Source organism: Vombatus ursinus, unplaced genomic scaffold (assembly GCF_900497805.2).
Source record: "Vombatus ursinus unplaced genomic scaffold, bare-nosed wombat genome assembly UNPS02005286.1, whole genome shotgun sequence".
Lineage (NCBI taxonomy): Eukaryota > Metazoa > Chordata > Mammalia > Diprotodontia > Vombatidae > Vombatus > Vombatus ursinus.
The window spans coordinates 5796400-5818386 of record NW_020945064.1 but is presented as its reverse complement, the minus strand read 5'-3'; the positions used below and the strand labels follow the sequence as shown (position 1 = coordinate 5818386).

Sequence of the window (21987 nt, the reverse complement as noted above, 5' to 3'; positions counted from 1 at the left end):
CATTAGAGACTCAGTACTTTAGGGGAAAGTTTAAAATGTTAAAATGCACCTGGCTGATTACTCCAAGAACAGAATCCTTTGGGGCTGGAAAAGGTTCTCTTTTCATAGATCTTGAAGTGGGAGAGAAAGGGAACCAGGAAAGGACAACTTCCTTCTCACCCATGACCACACCCTCTCATGGATTTGTCGCATTTGAGGGAAAGGAGGGGGCAGTTGTATCACCTCATTCTCTGTTGGTCATGATCCTAGGATCATAAGATTTAGTGATGGAAGGGACCATAAAGGTTATATAGTCCAATCTCCTCATTTTTTTTTATTTAATGTTTCCAATTAACAAAAATCTATTTCCTTTTACTCACACTTCCTCCCCATCAGATTTAAGGAAAAAAAAAACGTTATAACAAATATGAAGCAAAACAAATTGTTGCCTTTCTTTCCATCACAGGAGCTGGCCCATATTAGGTATGCTTGTTGCCTTGACTTGACTTAATTGACAATGTCCAAAAAATGTATGTCTCAATCTGCACCCTGATTCTATCCTGTCTTTCATTGGGGAGGGAGGGAAGCTCTACCATTGAATGCATCAGAAATGTTCAAAAGCAACAATGTGTGATTAAGAGAGCTCAAGTGCCTTTTAATTAAATGGCTGAGAACCTACTTGGGGGCAGAAGGATGGCAGAATCTCCTAGTTGGAAGGGACCTCTGAGGTTGTGTCGTCCAACTTCTGCCTGAGACGAAGAGTCCCCCTCTGCAGCACATCAAACAAGTGCCCATCCAGCTTTTGTTTTTGTCCTGCAACAAGAGGGTACCCTCACTCAATGGTGCAACCCTTGGAGATACTCTAAGTGTTTAGAAGTTTTTCCCATGTTGGGTGGATTGACTGAAATGACTGAAGAAACAAAGTTTCACGTTTCTGAACCCATCAGCTTATTAAGCAGTGTATGCCAATTGCATGACAAGTTAGGACCAGGCCTTCTCAGCTTGGTACTGGACCCCAAATACAGGGAGAGACAGATTTTTTCATGCATTAAAAGAAAACAATAGGCAATGAATCAGGATACAAAATTAGGTCATCTGATTTCTAATTGGAGGAAAGATGATGGATTTTCCAAGTTGGAAGGGGGAAGAATAAATTTCAGTCAAGTTGGGAGGGAGCAAGTAGGTTTCGAGATCTTTCCTTTCCCAGAATTGGGAGATGCTGATTAATTGTATCCACCTGCATTTTGCAAAACAATAGATGGTTTATACCATCTATATTCCCAAAAATGAATTGTAGAAAAACAAGATGGAGGATAATACATGTGGCAGCCCAAGATGGAGTCAGTGTTCATGACATGGAATACAATTGGTTCTCTTGATTCTCACAGCAAATCAACTCCATTTTCTAACCAACCTTCGTTCTATTTCTTCATTCCTTACATTAAGCCTAAATTTCACTTTTTGATGCTTCTACTTATCGCTTCTAGTCCTGCCCCCTGTAGCCAAGCCAAAAAAAAAAAAAATCTATTCCCTTTTCCATGTGATAGCCTTTCAGAGATTTGAAGACAATTATCCTACTTCACCCTGAATCTTCTGCTCTCCAGGCTAAGTATTCCTAGCTCTTTTAACTATTCCTCATATGGCATGGTCTTGAGGTCCTTTATGATCCTGGCTACCCACCCCTAGACACACTCTCATTTATCAGTGCCCTTCCTAAAATGTGGCACCAAGAACTGAACTCAGTATTCCAGAGGTGGACAAACAGGGTAGGGTAGAGTAGAGTGATATTGTCACCTCACTGTTCCTGAATACCATGCCTCTTAATGAAGCCTTTGATCACCTTAGCTTTTTCAGCTGCTCTTTCACAGTATTGACTCATAGATTTGGCACTCTGCCAAGATGCCTCAATTGCTTTCTGATAAACCATACCCTACCCATCTTGTATTTGTGAAGTTGGTTTTTTGAACTCAAGTGTAAGACAACATTTATCATTATTAAATACCATCTTATTAAATTCCTTAACTCAGCAGTTGTTAGTAGCCATACCCTACAAGTTAGGTTGCCCTGGAAATTACTTTGTATATATTTCATATCCACTTACCTGTGCACATCATATACAATGTGTATACATATATATATATATATATACACTGTATATATATATGTATACACTGTATATATATGTATACACATGTGTATATATGTACACAGTGTAAATGTATGTGTGTGTGTGTGCATATACACACACACACACACACATACACACACACACAATACAATGTAAGCTCCTTAAAGGCAGGAACTGTTTTTGCTTCCGTATCCTTAAACATTGTAACAGTCAGTCAATAAACATTTATTAAGCACCTTTTATGTGCCAGGCACTGTGCTAAGCACCAAGAACAGAAAAACAGGAAGACATAGTCCCTGCCTACAAGGAGCTCAAAATCTAGGGGAGGAGACAACAAATAGATATGTATTGACAAGCTATATTTGGGTTAAATAGGAAAATATATAAAAGAGGAAAGGCACTAGAATTAAGAGAGGATGGGAAAAGCTCCCTCTAAAAGAAAGAATTTTTAGTTGGGCCTTAAAGGAAGCCAGGGAAGTCAATAGATGGAGATGAAGAAGGAGAACGTTCCAGACATAGGGGACAGTCTGAGAAAATGCCTGGATGAGAGAGGGAGAAAGTGTCTTGTTCCTGGAACAGCCATGTGTCCCCTGCCAGTGTCACAGGATTATAAAAAGATTGTAAAGCTAGGAAGAGGCTGGGTTGTAAAGGGCTTTGAATACCAAGCATAGCATTTTGTATTTGATCCTGAAGGCAATAGGAGGCTAGTGGAGTTTACTGAATAGGGGAGTGACTTGTTTGGACCTGGAACCTGTGTTTTTGAGGAAAATCACTTTAGTGGCTAAATAGAGGACGGACTGGAGTGGCACTTAGCAAATGCTTGTTGAATGAATTAATGAATTTGGCCCAACATTATAGCCTTCCATGATCTCTTTGAATCCTGACTCCATCATCCAGTACTTAGTTCTCTGCCCAGCTTTGATAAGCCTATCATCTATGCCTTTGTCCAAGTCATTGATTAAAGGGTTAATAATTTAAATAACCAACCACTGATTTCTGAGGGTCCTCCTAGGGAAGAGTTCATTCCAAGTTGACATCAAACCATTAGTGACTATTTGTTGGGTTATTCAACTACTTCTGAAATATACATAATAATATTATCTCCTAGCCCACATCTTGGGGGTAGCTAGGTAGTGCAGTGGATAGAGTGCCAAGCCTGGTGTCAAGAAGACCTGAGTTCAAATCTAGCCTCAGGCACCTACTAGCTATATGACCCTGGGCAAGACATTTAACCCTGTCTGCCTCAGTTTCCTCATTTGTAAAATGAGCTAGAGAATGAAGTAGCAAACGACTCTACTGTCTTTGCCAAGAAAACCCTAAATGTAATAATGAAGAGTCGGATATGGCTAAAATGACTGAATAATGACAAAGCCCATGTTTTACCATATTTCTCATTAGAATAGCATTAAAGATTATTTAAAAGATTTCTTAAAATCTAAGTAAACCATTTTCCTGATTTCTCTGGCTAGTACCAATATACAAATATATGAAGGACTATGCTTTCATCAATATAGGGAAGTCATAGTGAAGGAATTTCTCTGGCATGCAGCCCATATTAATATTCCTATTATATATTACTGTGCTGTATAAGAAATGATGAATATGATGAATTCAGAGAATCATGGAAAGACTTACATGAACTGATGCAGAGAGAAGTCAACAGAGCTAAAAAATACACACACACACATACACACAATGACTACATCAATACCAATGGAAAAAGCAACCCCAAAACAATTAAACATGAATGTTTCTAGGAAAGAAGGAAGGAAACATGCATTTATTAAACAATTACTATGTACAGGCACTGTGTTTAGTGCTTGGGATATAAACATAAGCAAAAAGAAAGATAATCCTTGCCTTCAAGCAAGTTTCATTCTAATGGGGGAAGACAGCACACAGAAGGGAATTGAAAAGGGGGAAGGTAGGGGGAGGTGAAGGAAAGGAGGCAATAGTTTTGAAGGTGGGAGAGGGGAAAGAAGGTTGACCAATCTGAACCCTTCCACAAAATGGAGGCCTCAGGAGGAGGTGACCACTATAAGAGGGTGAGGGGAGACCTGGCAGAGGGACATTCCAGGGTGAGAAGGTCAGAAGGTGAGCTGTATTTCCTCCGGCACTGAGGGAAGTTCCAGGATGCAGCAGAGGCATGGTTTGGGATTCTAGAAAGTCAGGAGCAGGGCTGAGGGGAAATTTTGCAAAATTACAAAAACAAACATGGGCCCCATAGAAGAGATAGGAGAAGATACCTCACCTCTTCTTTGCAGAAGCCAGAAGTCCACAAATATGGCATGTTACATATGTTTTTGGATTTTTCTGGTATATTGATCGGTTTTGCTGATTGTTTTTCTCCTTTCTTTAAAAAATAAATTCTTATAAAGGACAGCTCTCTGGGAGAGAGGAGAGAAAAGGATACTGAAAATTTTGGTGATATAAAACAAAACAACAAACACTCTGGATAAAATGTATTTTTTAAGCTGTACAATGTGTAGTATTTATTATATAAGTTTTCTTTTTTAATTTTTTATTAATTTATTTTGATTTATCAACAATCACTTCTATATGCTTTTGAGTTTTCAATTTTTCTCCCCCTCTCTTCCCCCCTCCCTCCCCAAGATGGCACGCAGTCTGATATAGGTTCTACATATACATTCCTATTAAACATATTTTCACATTAGTCATGTTGTAAGGAAGAATTAGAACCAATAGAAGAAAAAGGAAACACAAGAAAGAGAAGACAAAACAAAACAGAAGAAAAATAATGGCAAATAATATGCTTCGATCTGCATTCAAACTCCATAGTTCATTCTTTGGATGTGGATAGCATTTTCCATAATGAGACCTTTGGAGATGTCTTAGATCCTTGCATTGCTGAGAAGGGCTAAGTCTGTCAACATTAGTCCTCACACAATGTGGCTGTTACTGTGTACAATGTTCTTCTGGTTCTGCTCACTTCACTTAGCATCAGTCCATACAAGTCTTTCCAGGTTTTTCTGAAGTCAATCTGTTCATCATTTCTTATACCACAATAGTATTCCATTACATTCATATACCACAACTTGTTCAGCCATTCCCCAATTGATGGGCATCCCCTCAATTTCCAGTTCTTTGCCACCACAAAAAGAGCTGCTAATAATATTTTTGTACATGTGAGTCCTCCCATAAAATGTATTTTTTTAACATGATTCCCATGTACCAATGAGGAAAGCAAGCCTAGGAAAGAGTAGGTGATGTGGCCATATGATGAGGGACTCAGAAAAGTCAGAACTGGACCTTAAAACTGGGTCTTTAAGTCCTTCCCCTATACCATGATATTTGCTATGCTATCAACACTGCCCCTAGGTACTAAAAGCATTTCTAATGAAACACCACCTTCTTTTTACTTATCCAAGGGAAGTGGATGACTTGTATGATGGCCTGGGTTAATATGGAATTGCTAGCATTGCGTTCTGCTTGCCTGCTATGGAGCCAGCAGGAAAAAAGGCCTTTCCAGCGCCAGTGAATACCTCCATTTCCTTAACCAGGTCTAACTCTTATCTATCCCTGCTGAGGACTAGCAGAAAATGCACTCCAAATCACTGGGCTCTGTTGATCCTGCTCTCCTCCTGTACATCGGAGATTGCTGATTTGCCCAGATATCATGGCTGGCTCCTGTGCGTGAGCTTTCAGACCTCTGCAATAAGGGCTGTCAGTGAAAGCCCAGTGGGGAATCAAGCTCAGTGTGTGGACACAATGGAACCTTGCATCATTAAAGAGAGAAGAAAGATTGACATATAGGTTAAAGCTAAGAGCCCCCTGGTGCTCCTATCAAGAGTCTGAAATTGAAATCAGAGTCTGGGAGACACCTTTCCTCCTCCCTCCACCCTTAGCCCAAAGGTTGTCAGAGGCTGTATTAGCAGAATGGGACTAATCATGTTAAGGAGCTATCAAAGTGCAACAGTTTGTTAAGCATTTAGCCAGGTTGTGCTGAGATGACCCCGCTCCTCCATCTTCCCAGGACCAGGATGAGTGACTAATTGAGCACACCTGCCACATTCTTCATTCTTTTCTTTCATCCTCCCACCCTCCTGAACCCTGCAGAAGGAATTCTAATCCCATTGACTTTCCTCTCCTATCATCCCCGGTGACATCGATGCCCTTTCATAATTACAGCTCCTCCTGTTCCGTCTCGTGGAAAAATTACCACCCTATCCCTACGCCAAAGTTGTCAGATTCACATCTCCTGGTTTTGTGTCGCATTATAAACTCCTTAATTTGAGGATCTCAAAACCATTCACAAGTATGGTAGTGAGCCTCACGTGCACAGCTGGAGACACCAAGCCCCAGAGATATTTGGTGATTTTGTCAGGACAGGGTGCAAGATGGGGGATGGATTCTGAGAGCAAAAACCAGTACTCCCAGAGAAAGCCTCCTGCTTAGGCTGCTCATTTCTAATTTCTCCCATGGCTAAGTCTTTCTTCTGTTGAAGAATGAGGGGAAAATATACATATATGTATATATAATTCAGATTCTGCTCAGTGTTTAGATCGAAAGATCTTTTGGGGGAGAGTCAATCATCAAGCATTTATTGAGCACCTACTATGTGACGGGCACTTTGGGTATACAAAATAAAAAAGAGATGGTTGGGGGCTGCTGGAGAGGAGGGGTAGGACAATTAGTCTGTAATCACTTGTTTGTCTCTTGGGTGATTCCAAAAACTCAGTGATATGGCTCTCACTTCCCCTCCCCTGCACATGCAACTTAGTACATGGTCTTCATAAGTTGCTTAGCCACTAAGTGATTAATTTGGGGGCCACAACAACTCATGAAGACCATCTCACTTGACAAGGTGAATTGTCAAATGATAAACACCCAGTCCACCCCTGGCCCATATTACACAGAGCTTTCCAGTTTTGAGATCACTTAAGCATTTATTAAATGCTTACTGAGTGCCAGGCACTGCGCTATGCACTGGGGATACTGAGAAAGTTAAAACCGTGGTCCCTGCCCTCCAAGAGCACACTGTCTAATGAAGGTTGGTTGGTTGGCTGGTTGTTGTCTTTCATGCTTGAAGAAGACCAAAATGACATCACTATGTCGACGTCAAATAACTGTATAAACAAGATAAAGACGGGATAAATTGGAGATACTCTAAGAAGACTCTAGGATTGCTGGGCTCCATCAGAGCTTGAGCTTGGCTGATGTAGCCTCTGACGGTCTGCTCCAAAGCCACAGTGGAGCACGGAGGAGGACTTCAGTGGAGCCTAATTGACTCAGCATTAAGAGTCTGAGTTTCCTGTCTCTTGCGTCACCTCCGTAGGCATCCAGGACACATCACCACTTGGCCCATTTTCATCACTGATTGGACAGCCAGCTAAGACACCTGTTTCAGGTGGTGAGTTATCATGAATTGAATAGAAGTCATGTTTAATCCCATGACTTAGAGACAATAAAACTTCAGCTAACCGTATTGCTTACGGATGGCATTTGCTGGTTAATATAATTATCCGGTAAACCGAAGCTTAACGAGCTTGCAGTGTTGTTAAAGGAATAAATATGAACAGGGATGGCCTCCTTTTTTGCAGAAGATACAGCTGTGTTCAAGGATAACAGATACTGGATCATGGGCCGGACATCTGTGGACATCATTAAGAGTGGAGGCTATAAAATCAGCGCTCTGGAAGTGGAGCGTCACTTACTGAGCCACCCAAGCATCATGGGTAAGGGCCTGCCCCACTGGGGGCTTCTCCAGTTAATGGAGGGTCTCCCCCTCTCCCCTGGGCTGGAAATGCAGTGGCCACTCATGGGCCCGATGCCAGGGCTGACAAGTGCAGAATTTGTACCCTGTTCCATTTTCTCCAGCCTGGGCTGGTTTGCCCCCTCCTTCGGCAGCGTGGTGGCCCTCCAACCTCAGAGGCTCACCATGTCAGTTCTGTACTTGGTTCAGATACTTCATTAGCTTTAGCCCCATGCTCAAGTGACCGCTAGCCTCAGCCTCTCCTCATGGCAGCCAGTCAATCAATAAACATTTGTGAAGTACCTACTGTGTGCAATAGAAGAGGTCACAGGTGTGCACCACCACACCAGGCTCATTTTTGGAGTTTAAAAAAATTGGTGTATGATCTTTAACTTTAATAATTTTTATTTAATTTTACATCATTTTCGTTTCCTAACAGCAACAATAATAATAGTTATATTGAACATTTTGAGATTTGGAGGGCATTTCACGTATGTCGTATTATTTGATGCTCACAACCACCTCCGGAGGTAGTTGCTATTGTTAGCCCTATTTTATGGTTAAAGAAACTGAGGCAGGGCAGCTAGGTGTTGCAGTGGATAGAGGATAGAGGCCCTGGATGCAGGAGGACCTGAGTTCAAATCCAGCTTCAGACACATAACACTTACTAGCTGTGTGACCTTGGGCAAGTCACTTAACCCCATTGCCTAGCCAAAACAAAAAAAAGAAAGAAAGAAAGAAACTGAGGCAGACAGAGGTTAAGTGGCTTGCCCAGGGCCACCCCAGTACTCAGTGTCTGAAAGAGAATTTAAACTTAGGGCTTCCTGACTCCAAATCCAGCATTCTATCCTTGGAAGCAGCTAACTGCCTTTTCTTTGTGTCCTCCTTCTTTGTAGGAAAGAGTAAAATGAAAGAGAGGTCAAAAGGTAGTTATACAAAACTGACCAACGCACCAATGATATATTAAATCTTCCACACCCAGAGTACCCTGTCTCTGCAGAGAAAGGAGGGCCTCATCATTATTGGCCAAAAAATAAGTTTTATTAATGTCATTTGTCTTTACGTCATAATCATTTCTGGGGAGAAAAAACTCTTTCTTTCAGATTGAACCACTCCACCCCCAAAAAAAATTTTTTAAGGAGAAACACCTGATACAATGACTATACTTGGCATGCATACATACAGGATTTTGTAATCTTGCCCTAGACAAGCTCACCTCCCTCTATTGAGAGAAGAAGGGCATATTCTCTTTATTTTCCAGGACTATCATTGGTTTTTTTTCTGAAGTTGGCTTCCTCTCATTTACATTGCTGTAGTCCTTATATATTATTCTTTTAGTTCTGCTCATCTTATTCTGCATCAGTTCATACAAATCTTCTAACGGTTGCCTGAATTCCACATATTCATCATGTCTGGCCATTCTAAAATAATGCCATCATTGAATTAAGATGTATTATTCTACCACGTAAGGGATATTGAGTGATTGAATGATATATCCTAAGGTGATGGTCACTCCATTGTCTTTTGATGGCAATATTCATTACCTCCACTAAATTCCTTCTCCACTGTCTTCTTGTGGCATGGAGGTGACCCTGGGCTAGTTCACTGGATTCAAATTCTGGCAGACCTAGCCGAGTCCAGTGTTGGACTCAGTGTCTGCTGTCTGAGGACTGGGCTTGTTAAGTTCAGAGAGCCTGATCATTAGGCTGGCCTCAAGGCAGTGAATTCTTTGGGCATATAAACTCTCAAAGAATATCCACTAAGTTGTAGAGCATATACCTACATTGACAAAATCACATTGGAAAAGGGATTTAGTGGAGGTAATGAAAATTACCATCAGAAGAAGATCCCTGATAACTGTCCTAGATTTTCCTTTGATCCATGTTATACCATCACTCAGTGCCTCAATATCAAAGCTTAAGCACTGAGCCAGTTTTGGTTGTGATATTAGTGACCACGTCATAGTCCGGAATCTAGATAAACATCCTGGATGTCCTGAAAGTTCATAAAGTCTCCTTCTAGAAAAACCAGGGAATAAAGCAGGATCACTTACAGGTTCAGCCATATCAACTCAGCAATCATATTTTATTTGTTATAGTGGGGAGGGGGCTGAATTCAAAATCTAGGATGCCATCTTGGTTAAGAACCAGATATCAAGTGGGACTGGACAGGCTGGTGATTTTGACCTCGATGACACCTCTGCCTCTTTAGTAGGATTGTATTCATTCGTTGCTAGATCCGTTAAGGCAGTGTTCTTCTAAGCCAGAACAAGTGACTGCACCAAAGGGTATGACAAACAGAATTGCAAACTATTGCTAGTCAAATGAAACAAAGCTCCAAATTGCTAATAATGAAAGAAATGCACATCAAAACATCTCTGAGGTTTCACCTCACACACAGCATATTGGTAAAAACGACAGAAGATGGAAATAGTCAATGTTGGAGGGGTTGTGGGAAGATAGGCATGTCAGACATTTACAGTCTGAATTTAGTTTTGGTCTTTGTTGTTGTTTTTGTTAGGCAATGGGGCTAAGTGACTTGCCCAGGGTCACACAGCTAGTAAGTGTTATGTGTCTGAAGTTGGATTTGAACTCAGGTCCTCCTGACTCCAGGGTTGGTGCTCTATCCACTGTGCCACCTAGGTGCCCCTAGACATTGATGATGGAGCTGTGACTTAGTCCAAATGTTTTGCAGAGCAGTTTTGAATTATGCAAATAAAGTGACTGCAACACCCATACCCTTTGACTCAGAGAGGCTAGTACTAGGCATAAAACTCCAAGGGAGGTCATTGATAAGAGAAAGTCCCCGTAGGCACTAAAATATTTATCTTAGCCCTTTCTGTGGTAGCAGAAAACAGGAAACAAAGTAGATGCCCATCAGTCGGGGAGTGGCTTTAAAAATCATGAATTTAATAGACTATTAATTACTGTAAGAAAAGAGGGGCAGCTAGGGGCAGAGTGGATAGCACCAGACTTAGAGTCAGGAAGACTCATCTTCCTGAGTTCAGATCTGGCCTCAGACACTTATTGGCTCTGTGACCCTGGGCAAGTCATTTAACCATGTTTGCCTCAGTTTCCTCATCTGTCAAATGAACTGGAGAAGGAAATGGCAAACTACTGCAGTATTTCTGCCAAGAAAACCCCGAATGGGGTAGCAAAGAGTCAGATGCAACTGAAATGACTCGACAACAACAAGAAGAACAATACACCTACACACCTCTTCTCTCACTGAACAACAAATAAGACAGAGTGGATTCTAGAGCAGTTAAAAATAGCATCAGGTTCCACATATAATACTTTATATAGAACCAGGTGGACTGCTAGCTAGCTCAGTGCATAGAGTGGCAGGCCTAGACTCGGGAAGTTCTTAGTTCAAATCCAGCCTCAGACACTTACTAGCTGTGTGACCCTGGGCAAGTCACTGAACCCTTTTGCCTCAGTTTCCTCATCTGTAAAATGAGCTAGATAAGGAAATGGCAAACCTCTCCAGGATCTTTGCCAAGGAAACTCTAGATGGGATCATGAAGAGTCAGACATGACTAAACAACTCAACAACAACAACAAAAGAAAGGATACATGTAATGAGTATAGAGAAGCACTGAAAACTGACATGAACTGATGCAGAGTGAAGTCAGCAGAGCCAAGACAACTGTGTCTGCAATGACACCAGCAATGTAGTGGAAACAGCAGCAACCCCAAAACAACCAAAGCTGAGGAACGTCGCACAGAAGTTCAGCTGTTTTCAGTGCATTGATCCATTTTGCTGATTGCTTTGTCTCCCTCTTTTTTCTTTTTTTTTTCTCCTAAATAATATTCCTTGTCCCACAGGGTGGCTCTCTGGTTGTGGGGAGGTGGAGTGATACAGGAGAAATGTTAAGTGTCAAAAGGGGAATGGAGACAGTGTATTTAGAAACAAGAACCCACAACTCGACCTGAATTTTAGGGTAAGAACTTTGCCCCTGTCCTGGGCAAGGCGGGCTCAGGAAAAGGAGGCCTTGACAGTGAAACCTTGTGTCCATGTCCACCAGGGCTACTGGGTTACCTGACCTCCCCGTCTTTATCCCTGGGGGTATGACTTGGTGAGAATGCCAAGGCCCCAAGCGTACATGTGCCCTCAGGACTGTTGGTTCCAGAAGCCTGGGGACTGCACAGCTCTTGTTCTAATCTAAACACAGTTATGACTACCTGCCAAGCAGCCCCTGCAGGCCTTGAGGGGTCCAAGAAAGGCAGAGGCCACCCAGAGACTCCTAGAGAGCACAGCAATAGGAGTGTAGACACCTTGGGCAAGTCACTTCCTCAGTGAAATGAAGGGGTTGGATAAGATGATCTCTTAGGTCCTTTCCATGTTACTATAACTCTGTGCTTTTGTGATTATCTCCTTAGGCTGTGGATTAGAGAGAGACTCCTTTGCAAAGTATGGCTAGTTTATGCAGTCGATAGAGCGCTGGCCATGGAGTCAGGAAAATCTGAGTTCAAATCCTGCCTCAGACACTTGCTAGCTGTGTAACCTTGAGCAAGTTACTTGATTTCTGTTTGCCTCAGTTTCCTCATCTCTAAAATGGGCATGATAACAGCACCTACCCCTCCCCTCATGGTTGTTGTGAAGATCAAATGAGATAAGATTTATAAAGTGCTTTGCAGACCTTAAAGCACTATATAAATACTAGTTGTTAGCTATCATTATTATTATCATTGTTGTTATTATTATTATTATTATTATTATTTCAGCTTGGGCCTCCAACACTGACTAGATTGTTAATTCTTTTAACAGCATTGTGGTTTTACTTCTGCCATGTTCTTCATTGTTTGATTTTTTATCTGAACCTTCTAGACACTTTGTTCGTTATATCCTCAATTTCTCAGAATGTCTTCAGGCCACTTCTTTTGTGCACAGATGTTGCTGTCATTGGAGTTCCAGATATGACATGGGGCCAGCGGATTACTGCTGTGGTCAAGCTTCGTGAAGGCCAGTCACTTTCTTGCAAGGACCTGAAAGAATGGTCAAGGTATAGAAATTATTTGATTCTTTGAAATTATATTTGAATTATTATTAAATATTAATTATTATTAAAATTATATTTTAAATTATACATGCCAAATTATTCCTGGCATCATCATAAATCAATTTTAGATCAGCCTACAGGAGGAAAGGGCTGGGGTCATTGTAGAACACAGGGTGACTTAGGGATTATTCACTGGGGGTGCCGCTCCTCCTTTACCTTCTCTTCTCCCCTCCCTGCAACCATTTTCTTCCAGCTCAAGTAAATAGATGGTATACTTTTCTAAAAGTTTTATTATTTATTTTTTAACACTCTTTTCTTTTTAAATTTCGAATTCCAAATTCTCTCCCTCCCTCCCACCCCTTCCTCACCCACTGAGAAGGCAAGTGAAGTAATATCACTTATGCATATGAAATCATACAAAATGTATTTCAGTATTAGCTGTGTCATAAAAAGGCAAGGAAAATAAAGAAAATGAGAAAATTATACTTCAATATACAGTCAGAGTTCATCAGTTCTCTTTCTTGAGGTGGATAGCGTTTTTTCATCTTGACTCCTCTGGAATTGTCTTACATCATTGTATGGATCAGAGTAGCCAAATCTTTCCCAGTTGATCATCATTGCAACCTTGTTATTACTGTACACAGTGATCTCTCTGTTCTTCTCACTTCACTTTACTTCAGTTTGTATGGGTCTCCCCATGTTTTTCTGAAACCACCCCCCTAATCATTTCCTCTAGCTCAGTAGTACTCCATCACCATCATATGTCATAACTTGTTCAGCTATTCCTCAATTGATAAGCATCTGCTCAATTTCCTATTCATTGTCAGCACAAAAAGAACTGCTATAAATATTTTTGTATGAATAGGTCCTTTTCCTTTTTCTTAGATCCCTTTGGGATACAGACCTAGTAGTGGTATTGCTGGGTCAAAGGGTTTGTACAGTTTTATAGCTCTTTGGGCATAGTTTCAAATTGTTCTGCAGGATGATCGAACCAGTTCACAACTCCACCAGCAGTTTATTAGTGTACCTATTTTCCCTCATCTCCTCCAGCATTTGTCATTTCTGTCCTCAGAGATGTTTTAATTTCCTTTTCTCTAATCAATAGTGATTTAGAACATTTTTCATGTGACTACCGATAGCTTTGATTTTTTCTTCTGAAAACTGCCCATTCATATCTTTTAACCATTTATCAATTGGGAAATGGCTCTTGTTTTTTTATAAATTTGACTCATTTCCCAGTATGTTTGAGAAATGAGGCATTTATCAGAGAAATTTGCCCTTAAAATTTTTTGATATTACTTCATTGTCTATGGTACCTTTTAGCAAAATGTAGTTTCCCTCATTATTTCTTTTAATTAGATCTGTTTTTGCTTTTGCTTTGTCTGAGATCATGATTACTACTCCTGCCTTTTTTACTTCAGCTGAAGCATAATTCTGCTCTAGCTCTCTATTTTATCTCTGTGTCTTTCTGTTTCAAGTGTTTCACTTGTAAACAACATATTGTTGGATTCTGGTTTCTAATCCATTCTGCTATCTGCGTCTGTTTTATGGGTGAGCTCCTCCCATTCATGTTCAGTTAGTAATCATAACTATAGTTCCCTCTATCCTATTTTTCCTCTGTTTATCCTTCTCTATTTTTATCCTGTCCTTCCTCAAAAGTCAGTTTTGCTTCTGACCACTGCCTCTCTTAATTTCCCTCCCTTTAATCACCCCCCTTTCTAATATCCCCTTCCCTTCCTCTTTCCCTTTTGAGAAAGATAGAATTTTATACCCAATTGAGTATACAATGTATGTGTATTCTTCCCTCTTTGAACCAATTCCAATGAGAGTATGGTTCAAGCGTTGCCCACCCTCCCACCCCTACATTTTCCTCTCTGCTCTAAAAGTTTTTCCTTGAGTGCTTAATAGAAGTTATACTTATAGAGATAGAAATCTTCCCCGCATGCGCACCACTGAGGAATGAGAAGTCTTTTAAACCAAATTTGACAGTATTTCCTTCAATATGACCTCAGGGAACCTGGACTTGGAGTATGGAGTACAGCATTGGGGGCAAATAGGAACATATGGGGTGACCCACCCCATAATGTGCTGGAAGCAGTACCTTTGGGGACTGTCAAGGAAAAGGTATCTCTCTCCATCCGGGGAAGAAATCCAGAGGGGGGAAAATGTGTTTGACTCTATCAGAGAAATCCATGTGGATGGAGCTGAGATGCAAAGCAAATCCAGCTGTAGAAATAAATTATTCAGGATGAGAGGCATAGAGAAGGAATATTTGTGAAGAAGCAGACAGATTTCTTATTTCTTTATTCCTCTCTTGCCCCCAGATCAGGAGCAAGATTGTTAATTAGCTCTGTTCCAAAGGCCTACTCTAAAATGCAAACACTCTTGGGGAGGAGGGGAGTTAATGCTCTATTTCACCCTCAAAACAGAAGTGCCGAGACCTCAATTGTCTTTGTTTGAAAGCAAATTTGACTCCTGAGCTCCTCACCCTTCAAGCTGCCTGCCCTCCTCCCTCCCATGAGGTGACTATCCTGTCATATGCCACACTTACTTGGGAGCATTCACAAAGGTAGACACTCCCTGCCCCCTTTGGATTCCTGCCCTCATCACCCCAGTCAAGAGACCAAGTGTCCCGTAAAACACAGGATGGTTTTGCACACTCGTTCTTGAAATTTTTCTCTTTTTTTTTATCTTAAATGTTAATATCAACGAACAGTAACATTGCCATTTCCAAAGAACAGGAAAAAAAAGGTTATATATGAAATCATGAATTTCTATTAACATGTATTAAATTTAATATGATTGTGATTACCTTGGTCCCCCTTCCTTCTAGTCTTTGGCACTCTGCTCATTGACACGCTCTTCTTTTTTTGGAGTCACTATAACTGCCCTCCTCCATAATTCTCCCTACCCACCCACCCACCCACCCCCTGCCAAATGAGAGCCTTCTCTTGTAACAAATAAGCATATTCAAGAAAAACAAAATCACACGTGTGAAATGCATGCCTCATTCTGCACCTCTGGTCCTCCACCTCTCTGTCAAGAGATGTCCGCATACTTATTAGACTCCCTCAGTCTTTAAGACGGTCACAGCCTACACTTTCTCAGGGTGACCTTTCTTTCTGTTCTCCTTAAAGGCAGTCTGACAACCAGACTCTGCTCTTCCTGCCCCCTTCTCATCACCTCCCCTTCCTTTCTCGCCTCTTCTCCCTCCCTTCTTCACTCTACCAATGTTCTCCCCCAGTTCTTCCCCAGAAAGAACTTGGTGGTCTGTGCTCTCTCTCGACCTCTTGGAGTCACTCACAGCTGCATTTCAAGGGTCAAAGCACTAGCCTCCCCGCAGCCGGTGGAAGTTGACAGGTAGTACTTGTCACAACTCTAGACGTAGCCGGGGTCTAAAGGCAGAGACTCTTGGAAGGAATTTTCAAGCAATGTGGATTAAATTTTAGCTTTACCTTTGTCATATATGAACATAAGACCATTCCCAATTTACTCAAGAAACCTTCCTCCTGGCCCCCCTTCCCCCACCACTCCCCACCCCAATTCGCCTCCTTCTCCTTAGCGCTAAAGATATTTTTGGCGCGTCCAACATGATTTCACAAACAGTAGGAATCCTTGTTTCATCAGGGGCGGCACAGCTGGGCAATTAAAGATTCCCCTGGATTTGCAAAATCACAGTTGGAAGACTACAATTTAACAAAGGCAAGGAAGATTCTGGTTGGCCGGTTGCTGCTTTGATTAAACAATTACTTTGGTTTGGGGGGGAAAGGGGGGGAGGCTGCTTCTCAAGCACCCTAGGCTGAGAGCCTTCCTGGAGACATCTCACAGAGTCCGGCTCCCCAGGTGCAAAGTTCTGCTGTCTGTCGAGCACTCAAGGCGAGTAACGTGTTAACCCTTTCATGCCCAAAAGGAGGTCCAGAGGCGGCTGAGCATCTGTACTTCCCATCAGTGGGTTGAGGTAAACCTGGTCCTGCCAAGTTTCTGTGCCACTGTTCAATCTTCCTGACTCTTTCTCTGGGAGTAGCTCAGTATAGAAGTAGATCTTTCCTTCTAGGGCTGCTTAAGGTCGTCTAGTCCTCCCGCTCCTGCCCCCTCCCCCTGCCATGCTGAGAGGGTCAATAGCTGAACCCTCCAACGTGGTCATCTGCCCTCTGCTGAAAGACCCTCCCTGGATGGAGACCCTTTGGGCTCCCTTTTGCAACTCCTCCCAGGGTTTAATCATGCATGGTCCAATCCAGGACCCAGGCTAAGAGACTTTTATTTCCCTTTTCATTCTAAGACATGGAGTTGTTAACACCTTCCAGCGGAGCTCATCTTTCAGAAGGATTTAACCAGGTCATAAAACTGCATGGAATCCACTCAGGGTTATCATCTGCTGGAAAAGCAGGAAGAACAAGGCAACATGGAGCACAGAGATGGCAAGGGGCTCAGGCGGTACAGGGGAGATTCCCCGAGGACAGTCAGGCTGTGCTGGGGCTATTATGATCAGCTGAAATGAGTGGCAGATGATTGCGTCCATGCTGCTGCCAGGGTATTTAAGAGAGAGCCAGACAGCAGGGATGGGGCTCTTTGTATCTTGAAAGTGCACTGGCTTATATGTGGTGGTGGAAGTGCTGGTGAAAGAGCATGTGGTCAGAGTGAGTCCAGGGGAGGAGCTGATTGAGGCCAGGAGCAGCTGCGGCACTCTCTGTTCCCCAGTCCTGGGTCTTTTTCCCCTTGGGTAGCCATTGTGGTGACTGTGGTGTCTGTATCAGTTCGCAGTTGTGACTTACTTTGCTTCAGAGCCCACACAAAGCATGCAGCTGAGCTGGGGGAGTAAGCCATGATGGATGTTCTGGTCAGGTCCACCCTCAAGCCTCTATCTCTGCACCAACTGAGCTTGCACGCACGTTTTCATCCTAGAAAAGGGTGCCCTGTGGGGGTGGGGGTCATCACTGATGTCAAAAGGAATTTATTAAGTTCTTAATTGTACATGACAGTAGGCTAGTGATTCTAAACTTCTCTCCTAGCAGTGACATAAAAAAACACAAGCTTGGTTACAGAGCCATAGACTTGTTCCTGGCCTTTGAGCCTAAGTCTAGAGTGGCCTACTGTCTCATGCCAAGTCAGGGAAGGCCTTTTCTGAGCATCCTGGGCCTGTAAGATCACAGAGAGAACAGTCTTCTAGCCCCTTGCCCTGTACTCAACCTGAGCTCCGATGCTCCCCAAACCACCCCTCACCATGCATGGATGGCTGCCATCACTCCATTGGTAGACCCCAGTGGGTCATTATGATGCTGTAGCTTCTATGAAGACTTAGGAAGGAAAGTGGGCAAATGGGGGGAAGGGATCTCAGGACAGCTTGCTGTTTGTAACTGCTCCTCCAGGGTCCTGGGTCCCCTTCACACTTCGCCATGACCCTGCCTTATCATAGGCCACCCTGAAGTTGAGCTGAACAATACTGTATCAATCAAAACTGACAACTCCCCACCAAGTGGGGATCCTCCACGGGTTTGCTGCTGAGACAATAAAGGGGAAGGAGATTGGGAGAGGGGAGCTGATGGTTGAAAGGGGAAAGAACTGAAATGATGGTCAACGCCCTCCTCCCATTGCCTTTGTGCGGTGGTATTAATCGGTGACAACGGGAACCTTCCCAGTTCTTCTTCTTATATGGTCCTTTTGTGTTTTTCACGATGTTTGCAGTCAGGTTTCCCTATCCACATAGCCCTATTGCAGGGACTTTTTCCTTGCTTTACTTTTGTGGGAGTTTTTGTTTTTGTTTTGTGTCTGTGTACTCCCAGATCCCAGAACAGCATACAAGAGGAGCTTAATGTGTGTTGGTGGGTTGATTGACACCATTACTCAGGTTACTCTAATTGATTGAATTACTGGACCAGATCTGATTGAAGCCAATATGTGTTCTGAAATCAGGTTGGCTTATTTGTGATTTGCTTCTAGCCCTGTGATACATGTACACAGAGGACGTTTTTTTCTAGATGTGGTGTAAATCACAGCCCAAAAATCTCTCGAGAAAGGAAATCTACCTGTTGCCAGTTTTCAGCTTGGCAGTTGAGAAGTCATCATCCTTATTAACCAGTATGTCACCCAAGCCCCAAACCTTGGTCACCCTTGACCTTTCCTAGTCTCCCAACCCCTACAATCCCCTCCCATGCTTCATAACCACCCACATCCTGTCAATCCTCACTCCACAGGATCTCTGCCCCTTCCTTTCATTCTCTCTCAGGTCCTTGTTATCTTTTGTCAAGGCTTTTGGAAGAGCCTCTTGTCTCCCCGCCACTGGTTTCTCATCCTTTCAATCCCACACACTTTTGCCAAATTAGTCTTCCTAGAGCATTATTTCTGATCATGTCACATATATATGGGCAGCTTGGAGGTCCAGTGGATAGAGCACTGGGCCTGGAGTCAGGAAGACCTAAGTTCAGATCTAGCCTCTGACACTTACTGGCTGTGTGACCCTGGGCAAGTCACTTCATCTTGTTTGCCTCGGTTTCCTCATCTGTCAAATGAACTGGAGAAGGAAATGGCAAACCATTCCAGTGTCTTTGCCAAGAAAACCCCAAATGGGGTCATGAACAGTTGGACATGACTGAAACAACTCAACAATAACAACAATACACGTACACACCTCTCCTTTCACCATTCACAAAATTTCTTTGGCTACCCGCTGCCTACCTAAGAGAGCTGGAACTCCTCCGTGCTTTGTACCTCCCCATGCTTTGGCCTCCGCCTGCTTTTCTGGGTTATTCTCCTTTGCACCCCTATATATACCCCATGGCTGAGTCAGTCTAGAAGATTGGCTGTACCCCAAGCCCAGCCCACACTTGCCCTTCTGCAGAGATTAATAGTATTCCCTCTGCCTGAGATTGCCCCCTGCCCTATATCTCCACCTGTTGAAATAAGTTTGGGCATTCAACCCATCCTACAAGGCCCAGCTCAGACACCCCCTTCTTCATGAAGCCTTCCCTGGTCCCCCTAAACAGATATGACACCCCCTTCCTCTGAACAACCCCTCTTATTTTTGTTTAGCCATTTTTCAGTCATGTCCAATTCTTCATGACCCTTTTTGGGGTTTTCTCAGCAAAAATACTGGAGTGGTTTGCTGTTTCCTTCTCTAGCTCATTTTACAGATGAGGGAACTAAGGCACACAGGGCGAAGTGACTTGCCCAGGGTCACACAGCCAGTAAGTGTCTGAAGCTGGATTTGAACTGAAGTCCTCCTGACTCTAGGCTTGGTGTTCTATCCACTGTGCCATCTAGCTGCCCATTTCTCATATGGCACTTATCACATGTCCTTCATTTGTTATGGTTATTTGTTTACTTCTTTTATCATGCTTGCTAGTCTATAAACTCTTTGAGGACAGGGGCCATATCTTATTTGACCTCACATCCCATGAAATGCCTATTCCAGTTAGTTGGCTGTCTGCAAATACTTGTTGAACTGGGTCGCCCGCTCTGTCATTGATTGGGAGACACGCACCTGGATCCTCGGTGACCTCAGTCCACACAAACACAGTCTACAATGTAAAAAACACCTGATAAATATCACGTGGTGGTGTTTTCCTTTAAATAGGACATTTATTAAGGGCTTACTATGTAACAAGCACTCAGGATACAAAACAAAAAAGTGAGACAGTTCCTGCCCTCACAGAGCTTACATTCTAATAGAGGAAGACAAAAAAATAAAGGGGAGCTGAATATGGGAGGTTGGTGTGCCCCACCCCCAGGGACAGGCAGCAGGTGAAGGTGGAGGAGGCGGGAGGGTGAGCTGGTAGAGGCTGGGCCTTCTCCTAACAAGGAGGCTCCAAGCAGGTGCTCAGTGGTCACTGAGTTGGCCTAAAAACAAAACAAGAGGTCAAGAACAGAATCGTCCACAGAGATACATTCTATTAATGTTCTGTTCATCGTCTTTGACAGATGATTCAGATCTCCTTTTTGATTAGATAATGTGTGTTGCAAATGTTCTCATTTATTAGGTGGAGAATGGTGTTCCTCTAAACTTGTCTCTTACTAGGTTGGCTTCCATTTAGAATTAAACAGCCACAATTCCTTTGAGAGTTCCTGTGTGGTGCTTTGAGGACATTTGTCCACTGCCCCAGATCTCCAAACCAAAGGAAGGCGATTTCTCATGACAGTGGCACAGCCTGCTTGTAGCCATCCTATGCCTCTCCATTATTCTCTGGGTCACCTGCAATTTTGATTTGGAAGCTTATTGATCAGATTTTCCTTGGGGGTGCTAGGTGCCCTTCAGACTCCAGCATCCAACCTAGAAAAGAGGAGAATGTAAGCCCCAAGCCTATGCTGTTGAGTGCTTGACGGAAGGTGGTAACACCTCCTTAAGGTATCTCCTCCACTCTCCCTAGTTCTCATCTTAATGTGTCTCGCAGGCACCAAACCAGCTGCCTCTTCCCTTCAGTCTCCCCTTTTCCCTCTCACCCTGTCTCCCTCCTTTATTTTAAATGTCACTTCCATTTGTTTTCCCCACTTTTCATGCTCACTGGCAGGAGACACATGTCCCTCTTCAGAGTGATTCATTTTTCAGCCTTTGCCTCCGATCTAACTTCACGGTGACAGGCGCCATCCTGCGTTAGAGCTGTCCATATGGCAGGATGTGTTGATTGTTGGGTTTAGAGGCAGGTTGGGGAGCAATGGTGGAGATGCTCCATGGACTTGGCATGTTGTACCAGGATCGGTGCCAGGGAGCTGCCTGTCAGCGCTGGGCATGGCCCCAGGTTGGTGACATGGAGGCAGCTGAAAGTGAGGGAGAGGGAGAGGAAAGCTCCCCTTTCAAAGGGCAAAGCAGACTTTTTGAATCTAAGCTCCCATTCCTCTGCAATGATTTTTTCTTCTGCCATTGAAAGCACTCCTGAAACAGCCTCCATTTAGCTGACATTTATATGGCATTTTATGTACATCATTATATCTGATATGCAGTCACCCCTGAGACCAGTAGTACGTGTTATTCTTCTCATTTCCCAGAGGAAAATGAAGCTTAAGAGATGTTAAGATATTTGCCCAAGATCACACAGCTGGAACCTGACAGAACTTGGACTTGAACTCGGGTCTTTGGAGTCTGGTGTTCCCACCACAAAATCACTCTGAGTCACTAAATTGCAGATTTCTTAAGGGCAGGAGCTATTGCACTTCTGTCTTTGTATCTTCAGTGCC

At 43.0% G+C, this 21987-nt stretch overlaps 1 protein-coding gene across 4 annotated transcripts in view; it reads left to right on the top strand.

Annotated features, from left to right (window-relative positions):
* ACSF3 (acyl-CoA synthetase family member 3) overlaps positions 1 to 21987 on the top strand; it is a 237147-nt gene that overhangs the window by 198232 nt on the left and 16928 nt on the right. For 3 of the 4 annotated variants that reach the window (XM_027847754.1, XM_027847755.1, XM_027847756.1), the window contains exons 8-9: positions 7669 to 7803; positions 12714 to 12825. In XM_027847754.1, the coding sequence (XP_027703555.1) occupies positions 7669 to 7803; positions 12714 to 12825 (247 nt within the window). The remainder of the gene's footprint in view (positions 1 to 7668; positions 7804 to 12713; positions 12826 to 21987) is intronic. The other variant, XM_027847757.1, reaches the window with a different exon arrangement.